Source organism: Taudactylus pleione, unplaced genomic scaffold (genome assembly GCF_031769625.1).
Source record: "Taudactylus pleione unplaced genomic scaffold, aTauple2 ptg000027l, whole genome shotgun sequence".
Lineage (NCBI taxonomy): Eukaryota > Metazoa > Chordata > Amphibia > Anura > Myobatrachidae > Taudactylus > Taudactylus pleione.
The window spans coordinates 2,734,191-2,743,702 of record NW_028284429.1 but is presented as its reverse complement, the minus strand read 5'-3'; the positions used below and the strand labels follow the sequence as shown (position 1 = coordinate 2,743,702).

Sequence of the window (9,512 nt, the reverse complement as noted above, 5' to 3'; positions counted from 1 at the left end):
GTCATCGGGCTGGCCTGTCCAGAGGCAGATGTTGTGGCCTCTGGACTAGGCACAGGGCTAGGCACATTTGGAGGATTGGCTGATGTTGTGCCAGAGGTGGAGGATCCTGATGTTCCGGCAGGAAGGGAGGTCGGCTCCACCATGTGCTGGCGAACGAGCTGCTCCAGGGCATTGGCGATGCGGATGTTGGCCCTGGTATTTTCTGCCAGGGCCTGACCAATGGTCACGTTGGCCGCAGCATTTTGCTCCAGGGCCTCAGCCACCCGTATCAGACTGGCGTCCATCCTCTGCAGAATCTCCGTATGGGAATCCGATTTGAAATTGAGTTCTGTGAGGAGGGCCACTGCCTGCGAGGGGGATTGCCCTGGACTGGCTTCTGCAGGGTCCTCAGCCGGATGTACTGGTTCCTCCCCTGCAGAGCCAGCAGAAATTCGGCGGCCAAGGCTCCCCTCTGGAGCAGACTCATCCGCCTGTGTCTGTTAGGATAAAAGAGAAAAGCCACACATTAGAATCTACATATTGGCACAATAACATTTCAGAGTTGATGACATCCCAAGATTTACCTGGGACAACATGAGGAGCCGCAAAGTCTGGCATGTCCGTATCCATGTTGGACACGCCAAACACCTCCACAGGCTGCACACACCCCTGTGCCAGCTCTTCTAAATCCGTCAACTCCAATGACACAGGGGTGGGACCCCCACCTGTCCCCCTTGCATGCCTAGCCCTGTCCGCGAGTTTTTGCTTTAGGCGATATTTGAAGTCGCCCCATCTGTGGGAAAAAATGGAAGCCATTATCCTTTGGTTTAAAATGGGGTTTGTTTTTAGGGGGGGCAAGGGTTTACTTACCGCCGTTTGACATCCCGGGCTAGACGGACATAATCACCCACCCTATTGACAGCAACGGCTACCTCTTCCCACATTCTCCACTTCTGGCTTAGACTCATACTCCTGTCTGCCTGTGGCAGGATGTCCACACACTTCTGGATCAAAACCTCCATCTCCTTTCTTGTGAAATGTGGCTGCCTTTTTTTTTTGGCCGCTTTGGCCGGAATACTGGGCCCAGCAGCCTCTTCCATGTCATCCTCCTCACCTATTTGTGTAAATTTTCAGAATTCACAAAATCACAACTTGCCCAATCTTATGTTTCAAATTAATCATTGATACAAAATGCATGAAAGACTTACCGCCTGACTCTTGGGCATTGTTTCCCTGGTCTGTCGCCATGTCTGAGGTCCAAACAAGAAATACACCAGAATTTTAATGTGTTTTCGTGACGTATTTATACATGCGTCCTTATTTTGCGGCCGCATCATTGATTGTGCGTCCCTATGATCCCTCCTTAATTTGTGCGGGAAACGAAACACTATTTATGGCTTGGTGTGTCTCTAGTCGAGGTGGCGTTTTTGGATTGTTGGAGGTTACCTTGGCTGGAGTTTATTGATTGCGTATAAAGGAGTTGGCGGTTGGAGATTCTTTTGTTGGTTAGATTTGCGTTTTTATTTTCCGTTCTCTTTGTTGGTTTTGATTTTTGGGACCTCGTTTCTTGATTTTGTAAGTTTTGGGAAGTCTAACTTTTGATCAATTGTTGTTTCATTGTGTTTCTTCTTTTTGTTAAATTTTGGATCCATAATTTCTTCTATTTTAGTTTTTGATTATTTTCGAACCAAAAGACCTTTTGATTTGGACTCTTATATATTTGCTCTTGGTAAGTCCATTTTTTATCTTGTATTTGCGAACTAATTAGCGCAGTTTTACTACTTACTCTTGTGACTTGTATTTGCGAACTAATTAGCGCAGTTTTACTACTTACTCTTGAGACTTGTATTTGCGAACTAATTAGCGCATTTTTAAATCTTACTCTTGTGAGTTGTATTTGCGAACTAATTAGCGCATTTTTACTACTTACTCTTGTGAGTTGTAATTGCGAACTAATTAGCGCATTTTTACTACTTACTCTTGTGAGTTGTATTTGCGAACTAATTAGCGCATTTTTAAATGCTTAATAATCATTTTATCTTTTTTGAGGTTTCCCTTTCGCTTTTTGTGCAAACATTTCAACCCATTTTGATGTACTGTGTGAAATGTCGTTTTGCTGTTTTGCAAAATGTGTGTTTCGCATATTTTAAGTTTGGTGTAGCACAAAATTTAGAAACAAAATTTAGAAACAAAAATGCACAGAGTGAAATAATTTTTGTGTTTAATTTCAGTTTGGACGTATCATGACAATACCCCGGCATGTAAGCAGCAATGGATGGTATCATCAAGCTAAGTTGTTTTAATAGACTTTTGGGGTGGGTCAAAAGCCTTACATTGAAATCTTTGAATTTCAGGTAGATCTGGGGCGGATTGTTCTGGCCATGCTCCCGGAAGCCGACCAACCTCAATCTCGTCCCAGGCGTAGGCATCGTAGGCATGCAAGGCCCCAGATATTTCGAACACGTGTCACCCTTTTTGGAATGCCCGATGATGAGGTTTTAAGACGCTACCATCTACCTCCCAAAATCATCATAGACACTCTCTCATTAATAGAAAGTGATCTTGAGCGACAAATTGACAGTCCAACAGCAATACCACCACTTACGCAATTTATGGCGGTGTTACATTTCTGTGCCTCAGGATCATTTCAAACAACGGTGGGAATAGTGGCGGGCATCTCCCAATCCTCCATTTCCCGGATCCTGAGGGCAGTGATGGAGGCACTTTTCAAGCACCTCCATCATTTTATTCAAATGCCTTTGGATATGGGTGCCCTGTGTGGCCAAGGCCAATTTTTACCAAATAGCTGGCTTCCCACACATCATAGGGGTTGTGGATGGTACTCACATACCACTTCAGCCTCCAGCACGGCTGGAGGCCATATTTCGAAACAGGAAACACTATCACTCCCTGAATGTAATGGTGGTATGTGATGCCTCCCTCCAGATCCTGTCCCTGAATGCTAAATTACCCGGAAGTGCACATGACTCCTTCGTCATCCGGCAATCAGGGATATGGCACAAATTAAACAACCTACAAGCTGGTGATGCGTGGCTCCTGGGTAAGTGGAGACCTTTAGTACATAACAATGTTAAGCTTGATACACAGTGTTCCTGATGTTGTCTCTTCTTTTTCACAGGAGACAGTGGATATCCTTGCATGTCCTGGCTGCTCACTCCTTATTTGGCTCCCACACCAGGCCCACAAAGTGCGTATAATTCCGCACTTACAGCCACCAGGCAAGTGGTGGAGTGCTGTATCGGCCTTTTAAAAGGCCGATTCCGATGCCTCCACTGCTCTGGTGGCGAGCTCATGTATTTGCCGGATATGGTGTCGAAAATTGTGGTCCTGTGTGGGATATTTCACAACATCGCCATAAGGAGTGGTGTCCCAATGCAGCCAGAGGATGCCTTACCTGAGGATGGCCCCCCCGAGGTTGGTCGGAGGTCAGTATGTGGGGGGGCCATACGCGATGATGTGGTGGCCAGATTTTTTAGGTAAGTTTTTACAAAACAACAGTGTTTATACCTAATGTGTTTGGGTTTGTTTGCGAACCTCTAATTATTTTTTTTTCACCATCTTCTGTTTTTTCACATAATCTTTGGCACTCCAACGCTCACTACTTCCTGCTACCCTTACCAAACCTGGATCTGGACATTTTGGGAATATATTATGGAACCCATATCGCAACGCCATGTTTGTGGAATCATGTTGACATGGTCCTTCGTCAACCAGTTCTTGATTTGTTGTTTTTGGTTTGTTTTTGTTTGGTATGTGTTGTATTTGCGATTATCACTGTGTGTTTTTTTTGTGAGTGACCACTTTGATTTATCAGTTGTGAAACCGAAAGATTGCATAAGAAAAGAGGTGTGTTAAACCTCTAGGATGGGGGCCGGCATGTATGCAAATTACTGTTTAGAGTTAGCCTATCGTTAGCAGGGGCGGGTTTTCAATAGAGACATTATATAAGGGGCTAGAAGTGAGGGCCAAAGCCTCTTGGTTCCAGATTGTTGTTCCAGATTGTGGTCAGTGTCAGAGTTGGTCAGTGATAGTCTGTACCTTACATTGGTCTGTTAATTCTTTTCTTTTTTATTTTCATCACTAGATTCTCTTCCCTTCTTATCCCTGCCCCTATTTTCTACATTTAACACTTTGCTTTCCCTCACTTTCCTGGCTCTAGATAAATAAATTGCAGCACATTATTGTTTCTTTACCTGGCCCTGTCCACCCTCGCTTTTGTCATTAGCCATGCCCCGTCCCCGCCGCTCTGCGCCCCCCCCTGCCCGCTTCCTCCAGACTGACCTGAATACTGGCTCACGCCAGCGGCGTGGGGCGGCCCCTGCTGCGGTCGCGGCGGGTGCTTCTCCAGGCGCCGCTACGGAGCGGGGCCTGCGCAGGCGTGGAGGAGCAGCCTCCGTCGCGGATGCGGCGGATCCTGTCTCAGGCGCCAATCATGCTGGGCGTCGCGGGGTGGCCCCTGCCGTGTGTGCGGCGGGTGGTGCCTCCGGCGATGCTGCTATGCAGGCGCGGGGTTCAGGCCGGCGCTCGGCTCTGCTGACTCCGGGCGCGGCCGGAGCTCCCGCGATCACTGCGGCTGGTAGCGGGCGGGAGCGCGCCGCGACACCTACACGCGGGTGCGCTCTCCCATCCGGCGGCCAGGTCACAGCCTCCGCTAAAAGGCGGAGGTCCCGGCGGGGCCATAGAGCCCCATCTAGGAGCAGCCAAGGCCATGCTAGTGTCCCCATGGTCCTTCCCGTTCCCCGCTCACGGCGGGGTGCCCGCCATGTTAGTGAGCGGGGGGCGGGGCTTAGCCATTACAGCCATTCCACATCCAGTCTGTCCCCTGCTCATGTTCCCAGGGCTGGGGCTCAGAATTCTAGTACCAGTAATAGGGTGCAATCCCCTTTTGCTGCGCAGCCAGACCCCTCAGCCATCGCATCTGCTTTGTCAACCCTGGCGGCTGTGCTTGCCCCATTTTTGGCAGCTCCGCCGGCAGGCTCGTTGCCTACTCAAACCGTCGCGCCTGCTAACGTCAATCCTGTAGGGGCGCAGGGGGGGTCAGAGGTAGAGCAGCTGGCGCAAGCATTGAGAGCCATTGCCCCTAGCTTGGCCCAGCATAGTGTGGGCACTAGTGCGCCCTCAGTTCCGTTCACTCAAGACTCGAGGCGTGGCAATATGGATGCTAGGTTGCCTGCCGCAGAGGTGGCGGCCGGTGTTTTTCCTTCTTTTTCAGATGACGTGGTCGAAGAAGGAGAGCTGGTTGACGAGGATGTCGGGGAGGGGCCGTCTGGATTTTCCTCTGATACCATGACATCGGAGGGTTCAGGTGGGTCTTTCTCAGACTCTAGTTCCTTGACGTCTTCTTTTGCTTCCTCTATATCTAACGCGGACAGCGCGGGCAGAGCGCGCAAGAGAGCAGCTAAATATGCAAAATTGGAGGCAAAGCGTCGCTCAAGGCGTAAGCATAGCACCCATAAGCACAAGCCAATAGAGAAGGGTTTAGAAGGTTCTGCAGGGGTACATTGTGACAACACCGCTGTATTGCGAGGTTTAAGAACGACTTGCCGCAGTAAGATCCGCAAAGGTGACTATGTGGATATTTTTGCACTTACGGAAAAAGCTAAGAAGGCGTTTAAGGCGGCTAGGGCAAAGGGTGGTATAGGTTTGGAAGCTTTCAAATCTTACAATAATTGGTTGGCCGGTTTTTGCATTTTTTCGGCTTGTTATTTGGAGACGCGCCCAGAGGAGCACCTGAACGTCATTAGGTACCTCCATTTAGTTCATAGCATGCAGTTGTCCTCCAGGGGCATGGCTTGGCAAGCGTACGACGAAGAATTCCGTCGCAAGCAGGACGGCAGACGGGTGATGGATCTAGGCTGGAAGGATGTAGAGGTTTGGCTCGAGGTCACGCAGCCTTTGCGTCCTGCGTTTGAAGCGTTCAATGTGAATAAATCAGCTAGTTCAGGTCGTCAGGGCCAGCAGCAGGCGACCAGTGGAAAATGTTTCGCTTTTAATAATTCCACTTGTACGCAGGGTCGAAAATGTCGTTTTCGTCACCTCTGCTTGCGATGTAGTGGCAGCCATCCAGTTGCCAAGTGCTTCAAGGCGGGTGCTCAGCAACAGCCTGCTCAGCCGCCAAAAGGTGCTGGTTCTAAGTAAAGCTTCATCCCCCGTCTGCGTCGCCGCAATGGCAAAATGGTTGCGTTGGTACCCTGTTCTCCGGGACGCGGAATTTTTGTTTAAAGGTTTCAGCTTTGGTTTCCAGTTACCTATTTGCAGAGAGGTTGACACAGGTTCGCCTAGGAATTTGAAATCTGCGTTCGAGTTGCCTCACATTCTTAGGGAGAAAGTGGCTAGCGAGGTTACCTTAGGACGCATGGCAGGGCCTTTTGCAGAACCTCCCATAAGGGATCTTGTGATTTCCCCGGTGGGAGTGGTCCCCAAGAGGATTCCAGGAAAGTACAGGCTTATTCAACATCTGTCTTATCCGCCAGGCTCATCAGTAAATGATGCCATACCAGTTGAGGTTTCCTCGGTGGTGTACCAGTCGTTTGACGATGCTTTGAACGTAGTTAGGTTTTATGGTCCAGGCGCGCTGATGGCTAAGATAGATGTTGAATCGGCTTTTCGTCTGCTTCCCTTACACCCAGAGTCATTCCGGTTTATGGGATTTCGCTTGGACGGCGAATATTACATAGACAAGTGCTTGCCTATGGGATGTTCGGTGTCATGCGCATATTTTGAGCGATTTAGCACCTTCTTGCACTGGTGCGTGGAATTTTCTTGCGGAGGTCATGGGATAGCCCACTATCTCGATGACTTCTTGTGTGTCGGCCCTTCTGGTTCAGATAGATGTAGTTATTTGTTGTTTTCTTTGCAAGCGCTGTTTTTTCATTTTGGAGTCCCAGTTGCTGCGGACAAAACTGAGGGCCCTGCCTCTTGCTTGTCATTCCTGGGTATCAAGATCGATACCTCGGCGGGCGCCTGTCGCCTTCCCCTCAATAAGGTTCACAAATTGCGTAATGCCATAGAGGAGTGCACGGCTTCCAATAAAATTACCCTGCGGCAGGCGCAATCTCTCCTGGGCCTGTTGAACTTTGCCTGTAGGGTCATTCCTATGGGCAGAGTTTTTTCGCGCAAGCTAGAAAGGGCCACGGCTGGAGTCACTAAGCCGAGACATTTACTCCGTTTGTCCTCAGAGATTAAGCGGGACCTCTCTGTCTGGGTCTCGTTTCTGCAGGATTTTAATGGTGTCCGGCTGTGGTTGCCTCCACCCGCGGACAATTTGCAGCTGCAGCTGTTCACCGATGCGGCAGGCGCCACGGGATTTGGTTGCTACCTTGATGGTTCCTGGTGCGTTGGTCATTGGCCAGAGGAATGGGAAGGAAGGGGTTTGACCAGGGACTTGCTCCTTCTCGAACTCTTTCCCATAATGGTTTCCTTAGAAATCTGGAGTGAACGCTTGCGCAATCGCAGCATCGTGATCAGGTGTGACAACCTGGGCGTGGTGCACGCGATTAATCGTCAACGCGCGTCTTCCCTGCTGGTTTTGCGTTTGCTTGCGCAGCTGGTGCTGACATGTTTGCGTTTTAACATCATGTTTAAAGCAAGACACGTGCCGGGGGTAGAGAATGGGATAGCTGATGCGTTATCACGTTTTCAGTGGGCTAGATTCCGATCTTTGGCCCCTGGTGCTGACGTTGATGCTGTGCTTTGCCCCTCTTATGTTTGGCAGGTGATCGAGCCGGCATGGAGGGCTTAGCAGAGCAGTCTCTAGCTCCCTCCACTTTGCGGGCTTATCGTCAGGCTTGGCATGAATGGGAAGACTATTCCCGTAGCAGCAGGCAGGCAGGTAAGGGTCAGCATCGTGCGATGCTTTCTTTTATTTGGAGTCTCCGTTTGGGGGGTAGATCCAGGGCTTCTGTGGCGCGCTCCTTGGCAGGCATTGCATTTTATGTTAAATTAAAGGGACAACCTGACGTTACTAAAAGCTTTCTGATTGCGAAGGCTTTAAGGGGTTGGGCGCGGGTCTCTCGGCCAGTTGCTGACCGTAGGAAACCTGTGGACGCCCATTTGCTTCCGGCAGTGCTGGGGGCAGTCCCCGAAGTGGCGTTTACCGAGTATGAGGCGATCCTGATCCAACTGGCGTTTTCGGTGGCTTTTCACGGCGCATTGCGCGTATCGGAGTTGGTGGCATCTTCCAAACGGGTTGATGCCACCATGCTCTGCTCGGATATCTCGGTCACTCATCGAGCTTTGCTTTGTAGGATACGGCGGTCAAAGACCGACCAGACTGGTAGGGGTAGGTGGTTCTCGTTGAGTCCGTCTAAGGACGAACGGATCTGCCCTGTGGCGTTAGCGATGCGTTACGCATTGTTACGCCCGGATGTACCTGGTTCATGGCTTATGCACTTGAACAGGACTCCGCTTACCAAATACCAGTTTGGTTGGTTTCTGAAGCGGTGTGTATCGGGTTTAGGCCTCTCACCTCAGGATTTTGGTACGCACTCATTTAGGATCGGCGCCGCAACTTCGGCAGCTGCTGCGGGTTTCTCACCGTCGGAAATTAAGTCACTGGGACGTTGGAAATCGGATAGTTATAAAAGTTACATCCGACCTACTCATTAAGATTGTTTGGAACCATAGGGCAATGTAATATTTTCAATGTTATGTTTTATTGCTTGCCTGGTTTTCTTGTTTTTGTCTCAAGTTCCGTCTCGTCTTGTCTCGTCTGTTACCCCTGTCTACCCTACTCGGGATTAGCTACTCGCCATTGCTGGCAATGGGAGTCTTGAGGGATTTTACAATTTTTGCCTGATCTGACGGATTCAATTCGGCTAATTTCAAAACATTTAATTAGGTCATAGTCCATCCCTCAGCAGGTTTTTATTTTACCTCTTGCCGAGTTCACCTGTTTTTTCCCAATTCCCCCCCACCCATTCTTCCCCTTTGTGTCTTTTTGTTTGTCCTAGCCACTTTAAATAGTAAAGCTGGCAACCAATAGAAACTTTTTCTTTTGGCAGATACTCACTTATTGTTCTTTCAGATCCCACTAATACACCATAAAATTTTATTGTTTTATTACAACTACTAATTTGGTATTTACTGCTTTTCTCCATTTTTAGGTTTGCTCTTTGACACGAAGGACATTTGGGTTATAGGCCATTCTTATATTTTCTGGGCCGCTAGCTTTATGAGTTCAGATCATGCTCCACTTTGTGAACATTCTGCTAGGATCCGTTGGATAGGTTTCAGGGGTATGAGATGGCATTCCTTTTGTCCTAGACTGTTAGAGTACGCAAAAAATTTTGGCAGGCCACGTATTTTGGTGACCCATTTAGGAGGCAACAACTTAGGACAGAAGTCCTCTTTAGCATTGCGACTTGATATAATTAACGATTTGGCGAGGGTGCTATCGGCCTGGCCCTCGTGTACATTACTTTGGTCTTGCATTGTGCCTCGACAGGTCTGGCGTGGGGTTAGGAGTTTTCCCGCTATAGATGAGGCTAGGAAGAAGCTTAACTTTGCAGTAG

The 9,512-nt window shown here is 49.0% G+C and overlaps 1 protein-coding gene across 1 annotated transcript; it reads left to right on the top strand.

Moving 5' to 3' along the window:
- The first annotated feature begins 7,014 nt into the window (after positions 1-7,014).
- Positions 7,015-8,921, top strand: LOC148539146 (uncharacterized). The gene has a single exon (XM_088451797.1). The coding sequence runs from the start codon at positions 7,729-7,731 to the stop codon at positions 8,605-8,607; it is 879 nt and encodes a 292-aa protein (XP_088307923.1). The 5' UTR covers positions 7,015-7,728; the 3' UTR covers positions 8,608-8,921.
- Positions 8,922-9,512: the final 591 nt, after the last annotated feature.